At 40.5% G+C, this 23,394-nt stretch overlaps 1 protein-coding gene across 6 annotated transcripts in view; it reads left to right on the forward strand.

The window, feature by feature from the left end:
• The window catches only part of LOC140738468 (probable E3 ubiquitin-protein ligase HECTD4), a 318,241-nt gene extending 295,225 nt beyond the window's left edge, over positions 1-23,016 (forward strand). For all 6 annotated transcript variants that reach the window (XM_073065772.1, XM_073065777.1, XM_073065774.1 and 3 more), the window contains exons 70-76: positions 977-1,132; positions 2,407-2,510; positions 5,694-5,915; positions 13,097-13,263; positions 14,518-14,713; positions 17,717-17,939; positions 19,205-23,016. In XM_073065772.1, the coding sequence (XP_072921873.1) occupies positions 977-1,132; positions 2,407-2,510; positions 5,694-5,915; positions 13,097-13,263; positions 14,518-14,713; positions 17,717-17,939; positions 19,205-19,341 (1,205 nt within the window). In that variant the 3' untranslated portion in view covers positions 19,342-23,016. The remainder of the gene's footprint in view (positions 1-976; positions 1,133-2,406; positions 2,511-5,693; positions 5,916-13,096; positions 13,264-14,517; positions 14,714-17,716; positions 17,940-19,204) is intronic.
• The last annotated feature ends 378 nt before the right edge of the window (positions 23,017-23,394 follow it).

The following is a 23,394-nucleotide window of genomic DNA, read 5'->3' on the forward strand; positions in this document are numbered from 1 at the left end:
AGAATAGATTCCAATTTCCTGCCCATTGATTAAGATTAGAACTTAATCTCACAAATCTGCAATTACATGGTGATCCCTTTGTCTGATTTTAACTAACATTACAATATCAGACATCTGTTATGTAGACTTAATCCACTCAATCCACTCCCCACTTTGTTTTTCTAAATATATCTCCAGCAACTTTAAATCCTCAATTCAGATGTTTTCTGCTCTGCACTTGCAGCTTGGTATTCCTTATTTTAGCTGTTTTCTCATAATATTTTATTGCCAATAGTTTTGTTTCTTTTTGGTACTAAATAGTTTAGGCAATTTACAGACATTATAAATCATTGCGAATATTTGCATTATTTTTAACCATTTTTTTCCCTTGCTTATAACATTGTTCTCTGGCCATTTATTTCTTCCTTAGTTTAGTCTGGCTTTTTTCTACATGTTTTGATTATATCTATTCTTGATTTATTTATAAAGGGGAAAATCTGCAGATGCTGGAAATCCATTTATTTGTAGATCTCTTTCCCATAAATATTTAGACTCTTTTTACACTTCAGTTTTGAAGTTAGCTACATTATTTAAAATTTTTAAAGACAGACATTTTAAATTGCACTTGGGTAAAAATGACATTTAAGAAAATAATTAATTTTTGCAAACATATATTAAGCTTTGGTACCCACTGTACTCCTGGAGACTCCTCTCCTCTATTTAGTAAGATTGTAAGGTCATTAGTTCATGTTTCAACTAAAATGTGACATTTGTTTCGGGTTTTTGTTTGGATTTTAAAAACAGACTTCATGTGTATTCAGAAGCTTTAAGGAATGCATCAAAGTGTGCATGAGCCAAAATTAGAAGCGAGCTGAGATAATTGCAATTACTAAAGGATTTGTACTACATGGTAAACTTTGTCTTTATGAGTATTGCCATTAGAGGCAGACCATTTAAAATCGCTTCTCACTGTTGTTCTTCCTTTGAATCATTGTAGGTGAAATTCGTTCATCAGAGAACACTTACTTCTGTCAGGCAGCTCGACAGCTGGCATTAGTTCCTTCCTCCCAACTCTGTGTCAAGCTGGCAAGTGGTGGGGACCCAACCTATGCCTTTAATATTCGCTTCACTGGTGAAGAAGTACATGGAACAAGTAAGATAGTAGAATTGAGTGCAATCTCTTATCAGCAAAATATGGGTTGTGATACCTTTCAGTAGAAAGTTGTTACAAAATCAAAGTTGAGTTTAGTATTGTTTACACGGGTGCAATGAAAAATTCACTTGCAAAAAGCATCACAGACACATTACATCTTACAAGCTGCATCCACAAGAAAACAATAAATAAAACATAAATTAGACACATTTTTACACAAAAGAACACAAAGCAAAAAAAATTGCTCTTAAAGGTTTTCATGCATTATGTTTATGCAAGTAGGCATTGTATTTTGAGTGTTTTAACAATTGGTTGGTTACTGTTTGCTGGGAGACCGCTACATTATAGCATATCAGCTAGCAAATGCGATTACAGCCTGGGCATCAGAGTTCAGAGCTCAATTTCAATACCATCTGCAAGAAGTTTGTATGTCCTTCCCATGAGCGTATGTTTCCTCCAGGTGCTCCAATTTCCTCCCATGTTCCAAAGACATACTGATTAAAAGGTTAATTGGTCATTGTAATTTGTCCTGTGATTAGGCTAGGATTAAATAGGTGGGTTTCTTGGTAGTGTGGCTCTGCTGCCAGGAGAAACAGATATAACCTCTCTGGCTTTACTACATCACTGAAATTCTCATTCCCAGGCAACAACCTGGCCAATCTCCTCTGTACCTACACCAACAATCACTTCTGTAGTGGAGTGATTATAACTGCACACAGCTGAGATCTGACCAATGTTACAGAAGGTTGGAGCATAAGCAGCCTGCTGATTTATTCAGTGCTTTGACAAATGAAAGCCAGTATTCTCTTTGCCTTCATAACCTTGTCCGTTAATGTTGCTACCTTCAGGGATCTTTGGACTTGTATATAAAGTTCCCTCTGTGCCTTAGTACTCTCCAGGGTCTTGTCATTCTTGCTAAACTGTATTCATAGCTTTATTAACATTCCAAAAATGCATCACCCCACATTTATCAGGATTAAACTTCATCTGCCATGTTTCAGCCCGTGTCACCAAATGGCATTAATAGAGCTTGTGACCTTTGAATAATTTTGGTTTCCATCCTATCTCAGGCAATTCTTCTGTTCTCATTATGCCTTGACCTTTCCTCAACTTAAAACTCTTTTTCACATTTTTCCAATTCTGAGGAAAGATCATCAACCTGAAATGCCTGTTTCTCTGTACTTGGTGGTTTTCCTTTCCTCCTCATGTTTCCTTAGTGTCCCTAAGTCAGATTACTCTTCCAAAGCCTAATTGTACATGTATTTGGATTCTAGGTGGATCATTCCGTCATTTTCTGTGGCAAGTATGTAAAGAGTTACAGAGTTCAGCACTTTCACTTCTTGTGCCTTGTCCAAGTTCTGCCGCCAACAGAAATAAGGTAATTGTTCCAGTACATCTGCAGTTCGGATGAAACTAAACGATGACAGAATGGGTAAATTCTTACCCTGCAATCCAGAAATAAAGATTCAGTTTTACAGTGACCACAACGTTGTGGACACCACCCAGAGCACTGCTCTTTCTCTTTCAGATGCTGACATTACCAGCAGCTTCTTTGTTTAATTGTGATTCCAAGGTATCAGCATTCTGAAAGTGCATAAAAGGATTTTGCTTTTGAAGGTTTTCATACATTATGGTTATGTAAGCAGGCATTGTATTTTGAGTGGTTTGACAATTGGATGGTTGCTGTTTGCTGGGAAACTGCTACATCATACAAAAACATGAATTACTGTAAATACATACACATGCGCGCATGTATTAAATAAATAAATAGTGCAAAATTAAGTAGTGATGTAGTGTTCATGGGTTCAATGTCCATTCAGAAATCAGATGGCAGAGGGGAAAAAGCTGTTCCTGAATCACTGAGTGTTGTGCCTTCAGGCTTCTGTACCAGCTTCCTGATGGTGAGAACCAGACATGATCTGTGAGATGGGGGTCCTTAATGATGGATTTGCTTTTTTGAGGCATCACTCCCTGAAGATGTCCTGGATACTATGGAGGCTAGTGTCAACAATGGACCTGACTACGTTCACAACTCTTTGCAGCTTATTTTGATCCTGTGCAGTAGCAGCCCCCTCCCCCGCCGCCGCCCATACCAGACAATGATGCAGCCAGCGAGAATGCTTTCCACTGTACATCTGAAGAAATTTGTGACCATATTTGCTGAGATCTCCTCAAACTCCTAATGAAATGGCAACACACACAAAATGCTAAAGGAACTCAGCAGGCCAGGCAGCATCTATGGAAAAAAGTAAGCAGTCGATATTTCAGGCCAAGACAGGACATCAAGACTGGAGGGAGAAAAAGATGAATCTTTTGAGATGAGAACATGAGGGAGATCAGTGGGCAGGGATGAATGGACAAGAGAGTCACATAGGGAGCGATCCCTGTGGAGAACAGAAAGTGGGGGGGGGGGGGAGGAAAAGATGTGCTTGTTGGTGGGATCCCATTGGAGATTGTTGGAGTTATGGAGAATTATGTGCTGGATGCGGAGGCTGGTGGGGTGGCAGGTGAGGACAAAAGGAAACCCTATCCCTGGAAGGGTAATGAGAGGATGGGGTGAGGGCAGATGTAAATGAAATGGAAAGGATGCAGTTGAGGGCAGCATTGATGGTGGAAGGGGGCTTAGTTCTGGAGTGAAAAGCCTCATCCTGAGAGCAGATGCAGAAGAGATGGAGGGATTGAGAGAAGAGGATAACATTTTTATAAAATCAGGACAGGAGGAGGTATGGTCCAGGTAGCTGAGAGTCAGTGGGGTTATAAAAGACATCAGTGGATAAGCTGTCTCCAGAGATAGGTAGAGAGATTGAGAAAGGGGAGAGAGATGTCAGAAATGGACCAGGTAAATTTGAGGGCAGGGTGAAAGTTTTCCTATGCTACATTGACAACTGCATTAGTGCCGCTTCCTGCACCCTTGCCTCCAACTTCCACCCTGGCCTCTACTGCCACGCTGAGGCCACACTTGGGTTGCAGGAGCAACACCTTATATTCATTCTGAGTAGCTTCCAACCTGATGGTATGAACATCGATCTTGAACTTCTGGTTGTGCCCCCCCACCACTCCCCATTCCAATTCCCCCTCCCTATCTCCTTCTCCTCCCCCTTCCCTTTCTTCAATGACCTTCTGTCCTCTACTATGAGATTCCCCCTTCTCCAGCCCTTTGTCTTATTTCAGCAATCGACTTCCCAGCTCTTTATTTCACCCCTCTCTTTCCCCCCCACCCCAGTTTCACCTATCAATTTGTATTTCTTCCTCTCCTTCTTCCACCTTCTTACTCTGACTTCTCATCTTTTTCTCTTCAGTCCTGATGAAGAGTCTCGGCACAAAACATCAACTGTTTACTCTTTTGCATAGATACTGCCTAGCCTGCTGAGTTCCTTCAGCATTTTGTGTGTGTTGCATATGATCAGAAATAGTCACATTAATCTACCGTTCCTCCTCAACAGTGTAAGCTGAGTGTAAATGCACCTCAAAATTTAGCGTGTTTGAAATGGACAGAAGTGCAGCTGAGGGTTTTATTTTCCTGGTGTATTGGCTGTGAAATAGTTGTAAAATATTGACATAAAATGTTCAATGTTCAAAGTATACTTTATTATCAAAGTAGATATGTGTCACCATATACAATCCTGAGATTCATTTTCCTGCAGGCATACTCAATAAATTCCAAATAGAATAAAAACCATAATGGAATTAATGAAAGATCATGCCAACTTGGATGTTCAACCAGAGTGCAAAAGACAACAAGCTGTACAAATACAAAAAGAAAGAAATAATAATAAATAGATAAGCAATAATTATCAAGAACATGAGAAAGTGAGTCCATTGGTTGTTGGAACATTTCAGTGATGGGGTGACTGAAGTTATCCCCTTTGGTTCAAGAGCCTGATGGTTGTGGCCTAATAACTGTTCTTGAACCAGCTGGTGTGAGTAATGAACCTCCTGTACCACCTTCCTGATGGCAGCAGTAAGAAGAGAGTATGTCCTGGGTGGTGGGGGCCCCTGATGAGGGATGCTGCTTTCCTGCAACAACGTTCCATGTAGATGTGCCCAGTATTGGGGAAGGCTTTACCCGTGATGGACTGGGCTATATCCATTACTTTTTGTAGGATTTTCTGTTCAAGGGCATTAGCATTTCCATACCAAGCTGTGATACAGCCAATCAATAAAGTCTCCACTATAGAAATGTGCTAGTTTTAGTTAACATGCCTAATCTCTGACATTTATTGTCAAGAATTTCTGTAGAGCATTCAGACAGCCTTCCCTACCAAACTTCACTGTGTCTGAAGCTAATACTTTGAACTTTATAACATCAATTACTGACAATCATAGTTCAGTGTTAAAGCTCTCTGGTCTATGAGACCAAATGCAACTTAAAGCAGGGAAGTGGGTGATTTATGTACAGAAATATAATTATCAATATAAACTATAATTGGCATCAGTTTACATTGGCAGTATAGAATAATCCTTTACAGATCTCTACTGAATAAAAAAAACTGTTGTGTTGACATTATCCTAGATTTATAAGTGAATTTGATTTGTTAATTTTTGTCTGTACATTCCTTAGGGCAAGCACATTCTGACCCCTGGCCCAATAACTTATACAGAGGAGCAGCTACTTCATTTCTTTGGACAGCTACTTGGAATTGCTATCCGAGCAGATGTCCCACTCCCTCTTGATCTTCTCCCAACATTTTGGAAAACTTTGGTTGGTGAGCCACTGGACCCTGAGTGGGATCTGCAGGAGGTGGACATTTTGACATACAACTACATCAAGAAATTTGAGACTGTAAGTAATATTAGATCAAATCAAGTCTAATTATCATTCAGACCATACATGGATACAGTTGAATGGGAGTGTTCCTCTAGGGCCCAGGTGCATGCATATATTCAAAATAGCGAGAGAGTAAAAAACAGGCACAATCACACACACACATACTAAACTTGTGTAATCCAAGTCCCTAAACGACATACAAATTGATGGTACAGTGCCTGACAATCCAGCCTGTCCTTGTGCCTATTGAACTCTGGAGGGCAGCCCTGACGGGAGAGGCCAGCTCCCAACAAGCACAGATGTCACAATACACTGCCTCCAGCATCGTCTCACCTGCTTGAGGCCTTGTCCTCGCTACAACAGAGGCCACGCGACTGCCTCATCGCCTGTCTTGCCGCCAAACAAGAGAAACAGACCAGTGGTATCTCACAGTATCAATGTCCAACACGGTCTTGCGATTGCAAGAGAAACATCCGTGACAGACATGGTTACCCTGCACGCTGCTTTCACACACCAACTCTGATGTCTTCGAGTAGTAGGCAGCAGGACGGCCTGCACTCAGCTCCTCTGAACATTCTTCGTCCCATCTTCCGGCTTCTCCAAAACTGGCTGCCGGCTTAAACAACAAACAGGTCACTGATGCGATGGACCCACTGTATTCGTTGTTCTTGACATGCAGTATAGTCTTATGATCATAAAAAGCACATTTTAATAAGAAAACTGCACCTTTGGTTGGCCGGAGAGGCCGCTGTGTTCAAACACGCCGCCATCCTACCAGAAGATCTTAATATTTAAGATTGAATTCTTTTACCCTTCCATGTTGTCTTCTTTCTTTTTCTGAATGTTCATACTGCTTGGGAGGGCTTGCCTTCTGGTAAGTTAGCATGGGGTGGGGAGGGGTGTTGATTATTTCAGGTAAGAGTTTCCATCCACCCACTATTATGCTTTATAACTCCAAAACACAAAACTAATTGAAAGAATAACAGGGGAATCCGAAGACAAAGGTGTAAACTTCGCTTTTACTTTAGTGAGTCACACACTTATGACAATCTCAGGTTCTGGGGCCTCCTCCATGGCAGTTGTAGGAGTTAACTCTGAAACGGCAGGAAGTCGTTCTGACAGCTCTGGACACCTTTCTTGTCTAACAATTGCCTCTGCTCTCCTCAACTGACCCTTGATGTATTGTCTCCAGTTGACATCAGACACTATCTCCACTGTGCAGGAGAGTGGGTCCTGTTCTATCCATACCTCTTTTGATCACCTCTGTAGTCACTCGCCAGGACTGCTTGTCCAGGAGTGAGGCAATGAACCTCCTTGCTTGAGGAACCCTCAGTTTGCCTCAGTTGTTTGTCGTACATCTCCTGAGTTGTTAAGATCCAAGTGTGAGTGCATGGGATAACCCAGGAACAGCACAGCTGGTGAGTTGTTAGTTGTGGAGTGTGCTGCATTGGGATATGCAAGGAGGAATTTGGCGAGTTTCTGATTCAGTGTTGGTTTAGTATGTTCTACAGACATTCCATTGAGCAGTTTGTACTGGTGATACAGTCCAGATGTAATACGTCTTATCCCGTTCATTTTCGGGAATAACTAAAACTGTTCTGGCACAAACTATGGTCCATTGTTGCTGACTAAGTGTTCTGGAACTCCAGCCCATGAGAAAAGGCTTCTCAACACAACAGTGTGCAAGGATGTAGTGGAGGCTATTGGCAACACTTCTGACCACTTTGTAGCTGCATCCACTACTACCAAGAAATTTGTGCCCTTGAATGGTCCGGCAAAGTCCACGTGAATGCTCTGCCAGGGCAATGCAGGCCATTCCTAGGGAGGGAGAACTACTGCTCTTGGCATTTTCTGGATGTGTTGGCATCCCAAACATGCATGGCAAGCTGCTCGATCTGCTAATCCATCCCAGGCTACCAGACAAAGCTTCAAGCCAATGCTTTCATTTTGACCACACCCAGATGACCAGCATGTAGCTCCTCCAACACTTTAGCTTTCTGCTTGGATGGTACAACACCTCTCAATCCCTGTCAAGGGCAAGTTCTTCTGGTGCTGGTAAAAATGGGGAAACTGGAGATTCTGTTGCGCATTCCAGCCATTTTGGGTTGCCATTTACACCTGCGACAGTGTGGGATCCTTTCTGGATTCCCTTTGAATTATCTTTGCCATAATAGGGAGACTTGCAATTTGAATTAGGGAGAATATGTCCAGAGGAATGTCCTCTTTTGTAAATTTTTCAGATATTTTCTTTTCCAAGGGAAAATGGGGCAATCCATCAGCATTTCCATGACTAGTCGTCATCTTGAATTCAATCTTGTAATTGTGACCTCCCAGAAACAGTCCATCTCTGCATCTGTGTTGCTGCAGTTATTGAGCACCCTTCTGTGGACTGAAAGTTAACACCAGTGGTTGATAATCAGCAATGAGGGCAGACTCTCTCCCATACAGGTATTGATTGAAATGTTTTATCCCCAAACTAGACTCAAGGCCTCTGTCAATCTGTGTGTAATTTTTCTCTGCATTGGTAAGGGAACATGATGTAAAGGCTCTGGGGCATTCATTTTTTCACTCATAACATCTGATGTGACTGTACCTATAAGATAAAGCGAAGCATCACAGGCAAGCTTCACTGGATGATGTAGATCCTAATGTGTGAGTACAGTGTTTGATGTCACTATTTCCTTGCCTTTTTGAAAGCCACCTCACACTGCATTGTCCATTGCTATTTCCTCTCGATTTGTAGTAATGAGTTCAAGGGGTGGAGCACGGTAGTCAGATTTGACAGGAACCTGTTGTAGTAATTGACAGATCCTGAAAGGGTCTGCAACTGTGACACGTCCTTTGGCCTTGGGGCATCCAGCACTGCTTGAATTTTTTCAGCACATTTGTGTAATTCTTGTGCATCAATAGTGTGACCGTAGTAAGTGATGCTTGGTTTAAAGAATTCACACTTGTATCATGCTCTAAGCCCGTAATCTTTTTAACACACGCTTGAGATTATGGAGATGTTCTTTGTCATCCTCATTGGTAACAATGATATCATTGAGGTAACACTTAGTGTCAGGGCCTTGCAGCACCTGTTCCATAACTTTCTGCCAGAGTGCAGGTGCAGATGTTACTCCCAAAATAAGCCTACTGAATTGATAAAGCCCTTTGTGAGCGTTTATGGTGAGGAACCTTTTGTGGGCTCTTCTTCTATCTCCATCTGTAGGTAGGCCTCAGCTAAGTCCACTTTGCTGAAGTGTTTTCCTCCAGAAAGTATTGGGCAGAGTGTATTGATCTACGTTCAGTACTGGGTTGAAGGGGGCCTTAAAACCACCACAGATCTTAACAAATCCATTCTTCTTGGCTACTGGGACCACTGGTGTTGCCCATGGGCTCCACTCAACCTTGGAAATAATTCATTCAATCTCCATGTGATCTAGTTCACTGGCTACTTAATCACTGATGGTATAAGGAACCAGATGGGCTTTGCAAAACTTAAGTGTAGCATTTTAATTTAACAATATTTTGCCCTTGATATGTCTGAGTTTTCCTGTGCCATTCTGGGATACTGCTGTGGCATCATCCAGTGCCTTTCTTAATTAGACCATAAGACATAGGAGCAGAATTAGGCCATCTGCCCCATCAAGTCTGCTCCACCATTCAGTCATGGCTGATCCTTTTTTTTTCTATCCCTCCTCAACCCCAGTTCCCAGCCTTATCCCCATAACCTTTGATGCCATGTCCATGTTCTATCAATCTCTGCCTTAAATACGCCCAACGACCTGACCTTCACAGCTGCATGTGGCAACAAATTCACCACCCTTTGGCTAAAGAAATTTCTCTGCATCTCTGTTTTGAAAGGGCACCCATCTATCCTGAGGCTATGCCCTCTTGACCTAGACTCTCACACATGAGAAACATCCTTTCCACATGTACTCTGTCCAGGCCTTTCAACATTCGAAAGGTTTCAATGAGATTCCTTCTTTATCCTTCTGAATTCCAGCAAGTACAGACCCAGAGCCATCAAACATTCCTCGTATGATGACCCTTTCATTCCTGGAATCATCCTTGTGAACCTCCTCTGTACCTTATCCAATGACAGCCCATCTTTTCTAAGATGAGGGGCCCAAAATTGTTCACAATACTCAAAGTGGGGCCTCACCAGTGCCTTATAAAGCCTTAGCATCACATCCTTGCTCTTGTATTCTCAGCCTCTTAAAATGAATGCTAATATGGCATTTGCGTTCCTCACCACCAACTCAACTTGCAAGTTAACCTTCAGGGTGTTCTGCACAAGGACTCCCAAGTCCCTCTGCATCTCGGATTCCTGTATTTTCTCCCCGTTTAGAAAATAGTCTGCTCATTCATTTCTTCTACCAAAGTGCATGACCATGCATTTTCCAACATTGTATTTCATTTGCCATTTTTTTGCCCATCCTCCTAATCTGTCTAAGTCCTTCTGCATCCTACCTGTTTCCTCAGTGCTACCTGCCCCTCTACCAATCTTCGTATCATATGCAAACTTGGCAACAAAGCCATCTATTCCATCATCTAAATCATTTATGTACAGCACTAAAAGAAGCGGTCCCAACATCAACCCCTGCGGACATAACTAGTCACTGGCTGCCAACCAGAAAAGGATCCTTTTATTCCCACTTGCTGCCTCCTACCGATCAGCCAATGCTCTTGCCATGTTAGTAACTTTCCTGTAATACCATGGGCTCTTAACTTGGTAAGCAGTCTCACGTGTGGCACCTTGTCAAAGGCCTTCTGAAAGTCCAAATATACAACATCCACTGCATCCCCTTTATCTATCTTACTTGTAATCTCCTCAAAAGAATTCCAACAGGTTCGTCAGGCAGGATTTTCCCTGTGTCACCAAGTACTCTATCACCTCATCCTTAACGATTGACTGTTAACATCTTTCCAACCACTGAGGTCACGATAACTGGTCTATAATTTCCTTTTTGCTGCCTTCCTTTCTTAAAGAGTGAGTGACATTTGCAATTTTCCAGTCCTCTGGCACCATGCCAGAGTCCAATGATTTTTTTTGAAAGATTTTTTTTTTAATGTCACCACATACTCTAATGTCAGAATCCTAGGGTACAGTTCCTCTGGTCCGGGTGACTTATGTACCTTCAGGTCTTTCAGCTTTTTCAGCACCTTCTTTCGTGTAACAGTAACTGCACCCACTTCTCTTCCTTCACACAATACAATATATGGCATACTCCTAGTGTCTTCCACAGTAAAAACTCAGTCAATACTCCCCAATGCCATTAGGCTTTACAACTCAACCGCCAGGACTTAAGAACTTTTTAAAAGCTATTATTAATGCTTTTTGAGATAGTGATTTAGATGCATATCATATTTTTTACTGAGTTAAGTATTGTATGTAATTAGTTTTGCTACAACAAGTGTATGGGACATTGGAAAAAAGTTGAATTTCCCCATGGGGATGAATATCTATCTATCTATCTATCTAAGATACTCATTTAGTTCATCAGCCATCTACTTATCCCCCATTATTATTTCTCCTGCTTATCTTGCATTTATCAACTTAATTAGTTTTCAGTTGACTTTTGCAGGAGATATGGCATGTATTAGGGTTATGCATGGTGGACCAATCAAGTTGTTGTTGTTTCAGCCAATCCCAGCTCACAATGCTGGCCCTCCTGTTTTTACCACATGAACGCCCAAAGGCCCATTACTCTTAAACAGTCAAGTGTGCATTTAAGTTGGAGCTCATCTTGAATTTGTCTGTCACTTTCATGTTGGACTCTCAGTCTGAGTGAGAGCACACACCACCTTCCGAATGTTGCTCAAAATCCATCTCGAACAAACGGGTCTCCCAGGGGAGTAATGCATCTTCCTTGTTGAAGTTATTCATCCGCACAAAGCACATTGTACAACAGGGACCAGCTCCCGCCAACAAAGAACTTCAACCCAACATTCTCCAGAACCTTCTCCCAGTTTCCACTATCCTGACTGGCTGACAGCACATTCCTAAGTTTAATAACAAACCTGTTATCTTGGCTGAAACCCAAATAAGTTGAAAGCAGAGCAGGCAGCTCGTACAGAACTGTTAAAATGAAATACCCACAGCATAGCAGTAAAAATCGTAACCAGGGTTTCACATCCTTTTCCCTCTCTCACCTCATCGCCTTGCCTGCCCTTTGCCTCCCTCTGGCGTTTCTCCGCCATTTACTTTCTTCCATGGCGCTCTGCCCTCTCCTATCAGACTTGCCCTTCTCCAGCCCTGTATCTCTTTCACCAATCAACTACCCAGCTCTTAACTTCATCCCTCCCCCTCCCAGTTTCATCAATCACCTCGTGTTTCTCTCTCCCCTCACCACCTTTTAAATCTACTCATCTTTTTTTCTCCATACCTGCCGAAGGGTCTCAGACCAAAACGTCCAGTGTACTTTTTTCCCATAGTTGCTGCCCAGCTTGCTGAGTTCTTCCAGCATTTTGTATGTGTTGACTGGCTTTTCATTGGTTATTTAATTTGCTTCAAAATACTGCTCACTTCATTCAGGATAGATGATCCAGTTATCTGTTGTGCAATTAACCACATCTATCTTTCCAATGTAGCTAGCCATTTCTGCTTTTTTAAATTTATTATTATCATCCAGTACTCACTGTTTACGAATCTGTGAATTTCATTTGCTTTCTACCTTATTTTTAACTCAAACATTTTTCTCACTTTGAATATGTCTCTTCCCTTGCAAAGAAAATAAAATAAACATGCTTCAGCAGGTAGGTAGTCACCTTGGGTTTATTTTACAACGTACTCATCACCACTGTTATGTTTTGTAACTCCAAAACATAAAACTAATTGAAAGAAAAACAAGGGACCCCATGAATAAACATGTCTACTTCATTTTTACTTCAGTAAGGCACGCCTTTATGACGTGGCATGATAACATATGTCATTTGCATATTTTTATATAAAACCTGTAATGAATTACGTAAACAACAAAAAATGCTTAATCAAACTGTATATTTATTACTCAAATATTACTGAAATATTTAAATACATAACACTCACCACCTCTTGTGTATTCAAAGCTCAGGATTTTAGAGTTGAGGTTATCTTCCTTACCTGTATGGATCATGTGGTGTAAGATTGATGCATGTTTGCAGGAGATGTGGGATAATTCATTTAGAGGTGTGATAATGACATGCCATTTGCATGTTTCTTATAATTCCAGGTTAATGATGAGACAGAACTTGAGGCATTATGTGCTGAAGTAACATCACATCACTTGACTACAGAGAGTCCTGACTCTCCCAACAAGCCAAGCTGTAAGTTCAGCTACATTACCATGACAGGCGAGGAAGTGGAACTGTGTCCTGGAGGCAGTGATATCACTGTTGTGTGAGTAAATGCTAAGATCTAATTAAAAGCCTAATTTAAACTCCTAATCCTGGTGTTTTGAATTCTGCCTTTTCGCTGGACACAAATTGCAGTATTTTTCTCACAGTAGAGTAATCATTTATCAGGAATCTTACAACAGTTTGTATCTTGATAGTTTGCCACCTTGTTATTGTCTAGGTGAACATGAGAGAAATTTGTAAGGCATAGTAAGAATTAACTAAGCACACAATATAATCCATTATGGCTGAATTTAGTGTCATAAGAAGAAAACAATTTTGAAAGAGTGGAAATGCTTCCTACTTTCACCCTCTTTCACTTAGAAGTTCATTTTGGATGTTGGCAAACAACTTTATTTCTAGTAGTAGCAGTAACATTTACATCATATTCCATGTTGTAAAACATTTTGGGGAACCTGTATCAGCTTGCAGAGTTGGTGGCAGTCTCATTGAGAACTTTTGAGATTTCAGGTCCCCTTTCAGAAATTCAGCTTGGCAGTAGCTACCAACTGAGTCATTAAGTGTTTACCATTTGGCTTCCTATAGAAAACTGCTTGAAACGGTGTTGTAGAAAGGCACACAAGTTTTGCCATTGCTCTAGTATTTATTCTTCACTCCAGATCCTGAAAATAATATGTAGTCATTGCCACATTGTTGTGTTACATTTTGTGGGAGGTTGTGGAAGGCACAGCTGGAACCTCTTTGTTCATCTTTGCCTGAAGGCCACTATTGTATTGAATTGGTTTCTTAAAACGCTTTTAGAAAATATTTTTTAAAACCTGCAGATACTGTAAATCCGCAATTTAGTTTTGTTAAGGATAAATTGATGATGATGAACCCCAGTAATGTTTAGAATCTAGGTAGATATGAACCTGATCAAGTGTCTTCTTTAAGAGCATGAGGAGAGGATAAGCAGAGGAGGAAAAGATTTGGTTTAAGAATGGTGGAGGACTGATTCCACCATTCAAAAAGGAAACAAAAAATGCTGAAAATCTGAAATGAAAACAGGCAGTGGTGGAAATATTCAGCAGATTAGGCTGAGTCTGTGAGAAGGGACATGGGTATAATTTTTTGGGTCAACGATGCTGCCTGACCTGCAGAATATTTCTTGCGTTCTTTGTTTTTAATCTTGGATTCTACCAATTCTTTCTCATCAGTATTTCTCCTAACTCATACTGTTGTTCCTTCTATTAAATGCTGAGTGTCGATCCATTGGCATATCATCCGTTCCTCACCAATTTTTATTTAATTTGAACAGCTGGGAAAATAAAGATGCCTATGCTGCTGCGATCCGAAATCTGAGAATGCAGGAAATTGAAAACACTCACTGCATGACTGCAGTGCGGGCTGGGCTTGGCTCCATCATTCCCTTACAGCTGCTGACATTGCCAACACCCCTAGAGATGGAGCTGAGGACATGTGGTCTGCCCTACATCAACCTGGAGTTTCTGAAGGTACTCACTGTGTGAACATTTGTCAGTTGCTTCTCAGGTCAGGAAAGCAATCTCTCCTCAACACACAGCAGAGTTTGGGCATCTCACTTTCGATAACATTTGTACTTGGAATTTGGAGTCGTGCAGTGTGGCATTGTTTAGAATATAACGCCAGTCTGCCTGTGAGGGATGCAACATGAGAAATTGTCCTCTCTCAGTGTACTGGTGGGCAGGGAGCTTTCCTCAGCAATAACCTTGAAAAGTTCTATTCATTTATAGCTTTTTAAATTTTCATATTGTTATCTCACTTGACTCTAATTTTACTGTTAATATTGAGTTTGAGTTACCAGGTGACTGATAAATCAGTATTTAAGCATGCATTTCCTCTAGTTTACTCTTCTGGCACTGCACAGGCTTCATTAGCTTTAGCTGTTGGTCACGTGTTGGTTCTATCAGTCCTGATGATGCATGATATAGGGAGATGAGAGGAAAAGCACCTCTGAATAAGTTCACAGAATCATGGAAGGAGGCCTGCCTGCTGAGTTTGTGCCCCATGCTGTTGAGCAGGAACTCTTCAAACAGCTGGGTCACAGGATCAATTAGCAATGTATAGTAAGTGTTGGCCTTGACAACAGCATCTCAATCACTGAAAAATAACTTTTAAAATTCCATCTGGCCCCTTTCAAGCCCTTAAAACTGTTACCTTTTCTATGCCGTGATTGCAGATACCTGTGCTATGCTATCGGCCAGTGCATTCCAGATTCTAACCAAGCCCTGTCTCACATATACAAAATAAATTGTGATGTTGACCGTTCAGTGCCCTGCTTTGTGCAGAGATGAGCAGTGCTATTCATTGGCACTAATTTTACTTTATCAGCCTATTAATCAAATTGGAGAACATGCCAGTTACTGACATCTAGACTCCCAATTGATGAATGTTTTGAGTGAAGCCTGTCACATGCTAGCTTGAAGACCACTGTTTCCTGAAGCTTTACATGTATTTATCTCTGCTCCTAACTACTTTTTAAAATTGGAACTTAGTGTTGATAGCAGAACCTGATACCTTTTCCAAAATCAGTTGCTGCACTAACCAACTGATCTCAGTTAACAGATGCTTGAATTTGAGCTCTGACACTTCCTTTTGGGGTTTAATTCTAACTTGATTAAGTGCCAAGCTATTGCTGATATTAAGAAAAGTTGAAAATATATTTACATTAATTAGAGATTAAAGATTAGCTTTATTTGTCATATATACATTGAAATATTGGAATATACAGTAAAATGTGTCTTTGGGTCAAAAATCAACGCAATCCAAATGTGTGCTGGAGGCAGCCCATGACCCCAGGCTACCAGTACCAACATAGCATGTCCACAACTTACTAACCCTGACCCGTATGTGGGAAGAAACCCTCACGGCCAAGGGGAAAACAAACAAACTGCCTACAGGCGGCGGCGGGAATTGAACCTCGATTGCTGGCACTGTCATAGCATTATGTTAATTGCTTGCTACCGTGCTGCAATTGTTAGATAGTCAAATAAAATGTAATGTTTAGAATTTAAAACACATCGTAAAGGGGGAGTAAGTGTCTTGCAGATGTTAATATTTAGCATTGTTTAATGTCATTTCCAGTACACAGGTGTAAAGAACAAAATAATTGTTACTCCAGCTCTGATACAGCACAAAAAATATAAAATAAGAACACAATAACAATATAAAAAGTGCAATAAATATAAATACATAAGTTAGTTTATATACATTGTATGTCCTTAAAGTGTTGCTAGGTACAGCGGTATCTGTACATAAGTGACTGACAGGAAATGGTGAAGTAGTGGTGGTTGGGAGTGTGAAGAGATGCTGATCAACCTTACTGCTTGTGGAAAGTAACTGTTTTTCAGTCTGGTGGAACTGGTGTGGATGCTTCATAGCCTCCACCCTGATGGAAGAGGGACAAACAGTCCATGAGCAGGGTGGGTGGAATCTTTCTTGATGTTACTAGCCCCTTGATGGCATGTAGGTTGGTGTCGGTGATGCATTTGACAGTTTTGACTACTTATTGTGGAGCCTTCCTCTCTGCTGCAGAACAGTTTCCATATCATGCAGCGAAATATCTTGTCAGGATGCTCTCAACTGGACATCTGTAGAATGATATGCGTGTAGATCCAGCTCTCTTCAGACTCCTCAGAATGTAGAGGTGTTAGTGAGTGTTCCTGATTGTGTGAGATGTACACTCCCAGGACTGGTGGTTTACAGTGCTATGCAGCCAATGTAAGGAGTGTGAGTGTGCGAGTTCTCCTGAAATGCTGTGCAGCCAATGTAAGGAGTGTGAGTCTGTGAGTTCTCCTGAAATGCTGTGCAGCCAATGTAAGGAGTGTGAGTGTGCGAGTTCTCCTGAAATGCTGTGCAGCCAATGTAAGGAGTGTGGGTGTGCGAGTTCTCCTGAAATGCTGTGCAGCCAATGTAAGGAGTGTGGGTGTGCGAGTTCTCCTGAAATGCTGTGCAGCCAATGTAAGGAGTGTGAGTGTGCGAGTTCTCCTGAAATGCTGTGCAGCCAATGTAAGGAGTGTGAGTGTGCGAGTTCTCCTGAAATGCTGTGCAGCCAATGTAAGGAGTGTGAGTGTGCGAGTTCTCCTGAAATGCTGTGCAGCCAATGTAAGGAGTGTGAGTGTGCGAGTTCTCCTGAAATGCTGTGCAGCCAATGTAAGGAGTGTGAGTGTAAGAGTTCTCCTGAAATGCTGTGCAGCCAATGTAAGGAGTGTGAGTGTAAGAGTTCTACTGAAGTCGAAAACCGTCTCCTTTGACTTGGTGGCATCGAGGAAGAGGTTATTTGCCTGGCACCAGGCTTAGAGCTGTTCCATCTCCTCTCTGTAGGTAGTCTCATCATTTTTGGTGATGTATCTACTTTCTCCATGGATCTAGTTTTTAGAGTCACCACAAATTACTTGTCCTGTTTAAGAGACGGGGTGATGATTTTTCTTCGTTGATAATGAATGCATCCTTTCCTTCACTTCTCTCCCACTTTTCAGGCTCACACCATGTACCAAGTGGGTCTGATGGAGACTGATCAGCATATTGAGTTCTTCTGGACAGCACTGGAAATGTTTACACAAGAGGAACTCTGCAAGTTCATCAAGTTCGCTTGTAATCAAGAACGAATACCTTTCACTTGTCCATGCAAAGATGGAGGTCCAGATACTGCCCATGTTCCACCATATCCTATGAAGATTGCCCCTCCTGATGGAGCTGCAGGTAATCTAAAGGTTTTGATATGTCATTCTGATGGAAATTTCATTAATTTTGCACTGTAGACATAAACTGTAACCCTTCAGTTTTTTGCACAGGGACAAACAGAGAGAGTACAAGATGTAAGACAAATTGAAACATGGTTAATTAAGTATTAAATGTGTTTAAGTATTGTTAATTAAGTATTAAGTGTGTTCCACAAGTGCAGTAACCTAATAGGGTTACAATGTCATGGGAATGACAGAGGTAGAACTAAAAATGAGCAAGAATGAATTCTAAATATTCTTACTTGCTGGTGTTTGGGAAGAAAAAGATTGGGGAGGCATGGGGGCAGTGATTAAAGGAGAATATTCCAGTATTGTGAAGAGAGGATGTCCTGGAATAAAAGCGTAAGATTTTTGGAGCAGAATGAGGCCGTTCAGCTTACTGACTCTGCTCTATCATTCAACCATGGCTGTTTTTTTTTCCATTAAACCCCATTCTCCCACCTTTTCTTGTAATCTTTAAACCCCTTAACAACCAAGAACCTATCAATTTGTGCTTTAATTATACCCAATAACTTGGCCTCCAGTCCTCTGACAATGAATTTTACAGACAACCACAACATTGCCAAGTCTCTTGTACTAAGGAAATTAGGGATTGACATTAAGTTCAGACCTTGACAATGGTTCATACATTCTGATGAATGAAAAAACCAGTAAGGGAAGGTACTTATGTTCGACTGATCTCCCTCTTTCCCCCTTCTTCCTTTCTCCCCTACACTTTCTCCTCCTCCCTCTTCCATCCCCTCCCCTATTGGAGGATGGTGTGGGAACAAGGTTTATTCAACGCGGTTTGTAGATTAGATTCTAATTCACATTATCAAGTGTTCTGTTTTCTGGTTGCTCCTGTGTGTTATATTAGGTGATTTTTGAATGGGGTGGCCTGCAGATAATGAACACAGCGAAACTCAAACATGCCTTTTAATTTTGTGTTTTATATTCTGTGTTTTTGCTCAATTTTGTTGCTGTTTGCACAGTATTTTTGTGCGTGAGGGAGGGGCAGGATTGATTTTTTTTGTTGAATGGGTTCCATGGTTTTTCTTTGTTTCATGGCTGTGGGGAAGGCGAATCTCAGGGTTGTACACTGCACACATACTTCATTAATAAATGTACTTTGAATCCTTTGAATATATTGTGCAGTAGTAAAATACCATGTGATCAGAAAGTTTGGTTAGCAGTTACGTCTTTTAACTTAACTGTTTTATTCCTTCTTTTCGCATTGACACACAGGTTCACCAGATTCCCGATACATCAGGGTAGAAACTTGTATGTTCATGATCAAACTTCCTCAGTATTCCTCACTCGATATAATGCTGGAAAAACTCCGTTATGCCATCCACTACCGTGAAGACCCTCTCAGCGGCTGAGCAGGTTGCACCCAGAGTTTCCACATCCTTTCACAACACATGGTGATGCCCGAGAACCTCCTTAACCCTGCTTTTAAGAAAGAAATAAAGGAATTGGGGTGGAAGTACAGATGGAGTCTGAGCCATAGTCCGGAGCAGTTCATCCTGAACATGCCTCGAGCAAAATGCTTCCACTCTGGTGCAAACTTTCTTTTTGTAAATTTCCATTTCTATTGATGGACTAAAACTGGTGTGTTGCTGTCTTGTTAAGCAGCTATTCCAAGAGCGTATGGTGCTTTCACCACAACAACAGAGTATGTTACTGTAACTTTAAAACACAAATACTTGTGTTCAAACAGAATATTAGTTGATTGTAGAATTACTGTTTTATATTTGTGATCTTAACTTTGGAGCAGAATTTTACCTACTGTCACAATTGAGAGAAAAGTTATTGCTTTTGCTTGTGAAACTTACACAGAGGATGCCAACATTCAGGATTAAGTTTGGCTTCTAAAATGTCAAATGTATCACATGCAACAGAACTGAAATGCTCCAAAGTTAATATGTTGTGATTGGTGTACAGGAAGGCTTACCTCTACCTATCTAAGAAACTTTTAGTTGTAGGTGGATATGTATGAATCATGTGACCTTGGCTGCCTCCCCTTTTCTCCTTTCCCCTCCCCACCATCCAAAAGCGTGTGTACTTTTGGTATATTGGGTCAGCACATGCCAAACTTCTTCATCGAGTCTCTCAGCTGTCCTTGCCTCATTTTGATGGATTCTGTCACACTGACTTCATCCTTGGCTGCAAATATTTTCATGCACTGTTCCCTGTTTTCAGTGGTTTTAAGGTGTTTTGAAATAGAACGAAGAGCCTTGGATTAGAGCTGGACAGGGGAATTTATTAAGTTATTTATTTTCTACTTATGAACAACCTGGAATGGATCAATTCAGTGGAACCTGGTGATGAGATTTTAAGTATGTAATGCTGTGGCAGTTATTCAGAAATTTTATTTTGCATCAAGGGATCAGTTGCTGAAACAGTTAGTAGTTTTAACTCACCATTTTTGTTTAAAACTGTGTTAGGCTTTCAAATTACATCCCCTGCTGGCTGAATAGTTACTCTCTGGGACAATGTTGCATTAACAAATGACTAAGATGTGCGTGAGTGTGGCCTAGAATTACTTTTGGGTTTTTTTCCCTGTTGTCTGCCTTCAGCACAGTTGAAGATGGCTTACATCACAGCAGATTGGAGCATGGATTGTAAACCCTAAATCAAGTCCAGTTGCCTTTTTTGAATTTTTATTAAATTCACACTACAAAGCAACAGCATGAACTCCAATTAATGAAAAATGAAATAATCCTGCTGTGGCTTTGATTTGAAATTTGCTTTGAAAATAGCCCGAGTTACATGCAATCTTCACCACACAGTTGCGTACACTGGAATTTTTGTCCCAATTCTATATGACATGGTAAGCTTCTCAAGTCTAACTTGGTGGCCATTTTGAAATAATATTTTGTACTGTTTAATAATTATGCATGGAAGTTTCAGAACTCACTCATTGGCAGTAGCTTGGTTAACTGTATCCTTAGTGCCATTTGTTTTAGGGGCACATTGACAACTGTGCTGCTTAAGGAGATGTTGAACTGATGTCATGGATTTTATATTATTGCTCATCATTCCCAGTGCTTTCATCCTAGCCAGTCAATTTAATTGTGTTTGGGATTTGGAAGAGGGGAGATCGCCTAAGCACATCGCCTAGAGTGAAAATAGCTAGCGGTCTCTATCTATGCAGATTACCTTTTTTTGAGATATTAAAATTGACAGGAACCAGCATTGCATTTTGTAATCTGGTTGGGTGAATTTACTGCTATCTGACGTAGAGCAAACAGCATTAATACATTTCCATGGAGAATCCCATAGAAATCATAAATTTAGTTATGGATTAGAATTCTTTGAATTTCTGAATGTTTTCTGATATTTGAAATGAAGACCTGTAAAGAGGAAAGGTGTTAGCATTCAATTTGGCAGTGTATTGTATGTGCAGCAGTGCATGTGTGATGTTTAATTACACTTCAATTGTATATATTAAAATATTTAAGTTCTTTCTGCCCCAAATTTTATGGGTTTAAATTCTCAGATGCTTGAAACAGTGTTTTAATTCTGCATTCATATAGTTCATAGATTATTGCTGGGTAAACTTGTGAATTGATCCAGTAGCCAAGAAGCCCTTGGGATGAATAGTCAAATGAGGGTCAGAAGGTAGAACATTAACCTCTTGCAGCTTTTTGTCCTTATGGGTTCCTAGTATGTTTATGAAAGGGGGTGGGAGCCATGTGTCATGTAGAATGTGTGGAACCTCAAATCAAGATCTACCCTGGCTAATAATCCCATCATTCCTTGTAATGGTTACTCATTCTACTTTATATTTTAAAAAATTGAGCTGTGAAAATGGGGTTGACAAAGTAAAAGATTTTGTTCTGATGTAATACTCACCAACATGTTATATTTATCAAGATTGCTTATAAAACTTGAACTAAAACTACCTTTAAAGTTATTCTGGGTTTAATCAGGAGCACTTTTATGGAGTTAGAGCTGAAGTCACAAAAGCTTGGGGAGTTTGTGGAAAGCAGTTTGTTACTGGCTATCAAGGATATGGCAAAAGAGAAGGAATAGTCTCAAGGGCCATGAACGTGTAAATGTTGCTGGATTTAATCCAGCTCTTTGTTGTCCAGGATGTTTGTTTTAAAGCTCATAGTAGGAGACTTGAAGAATACACACACAGCTTCTGGATACACAATATAGTGTAATGTAATCTATTATAGGGTGTAGAGTGCATATCATCTTTTGCTGTGCAATGGTCAGATGGCCTGTAAGTATATAAGTGAAGGCTCTGTTTAATAACTGAGTGAGTGAATAAAGATTTTGTGTAATTATAGTTGTTTGGCAGACAGAGCGCAGAGATCCACAGCAAGTGTTGGTGCTTTACTTTATTTTTCAGTTTTCACAAATTATACAGTACACATGCAACTTCTGGAATAAGATTCCTGTACTGTGAAAGGTTGAGTGTGTCTACCGGACTGGTTGGTGAATATCACCTATGAAACAAGATTGAACTGATTGGGATAAATAGAATGTACAAGAACAAACTTTTGTTTACCGATACCTTTTATTGTACGAGTTGCGCCCCTGTAATTAACCCTTCACTTTTAAAATAAAAATACAATGACATGAATGCATTTGATAGGTTAGTCTTAATCCAGTGCTTAAATTAGAAATTGTTTTCTGTAGTTTCATGAAGTTCAAACAACAACACGTCCAACTGTTTCTTTAGACAGATGTGCATTATATTGTTGCTTGAACAATCACTTACCCTTGTCCTTAATTTACACTGATACCTGTGTGGATCTGGCTCTTTGTTCCTACCCTATTAAGAGTGATGTGCTGGTTGTGGTGATGTTAATCTGCTGCTACAACTGCTCCATTTTACTGAGAGCATCCAAATGAAGTTTAATTTTTAAAGACATATCAACATACAGGTGTTAATGTGCTCTGTACAGTCATTGATGTATATTTATTGCAATTATTTATGAATGCATCTTAAAATCATCTGTAATGTTGATCTTGTCTGCAGTGGTACTTAAAGCAGTGATGTATGAATGGGAATTACATTCATATTAAAAATCTGAAACATATTTTGTTCTGTAGTTGTCATTGCAAGAAACAACTATTTTTATATAGTAATGGAGGAAGCATTAAGCAATGTATCAGTGTGCTTAAGGGTTATTGGTGTAACTATCTGAAAGACATGGGGCTGTGTAGTTGGAGAATCAGGCCAAAAGGAAGTCGTATAACAGGTCAGAAAGACAACAGTACTCAAGACTTCAAAGTTTGGAATGTATTTGAGGATTTCTTGAAAAGTGAGATTGAATGATAAAAGGAGTTTACATAAAGCATGGGTGTAAGTGAGCATGAAAAGACAGGCAGCACTGGGATGGCACTTCGGCATGGTTCATCTTGGGATTTATAATTAGTGAAAATTTGGTCTTGCATATTTTAAAGTAAGCTAATCA

The sequence above is a fragment of the Hemitrygon akajei genome, chromosome 14, assembly GCF_048418815.1.
Source record: "Hemitrygon akajei chromosome 14, sHemAka1.3, whole genome shotgun sequence".
Lineage (NCBI taxonomy): Eukaryota > Metazoa > Chordata > Chondrichthyes > Myliobatiformes > Dasyatidae > Hemitrygon > Hemitrygon akajei.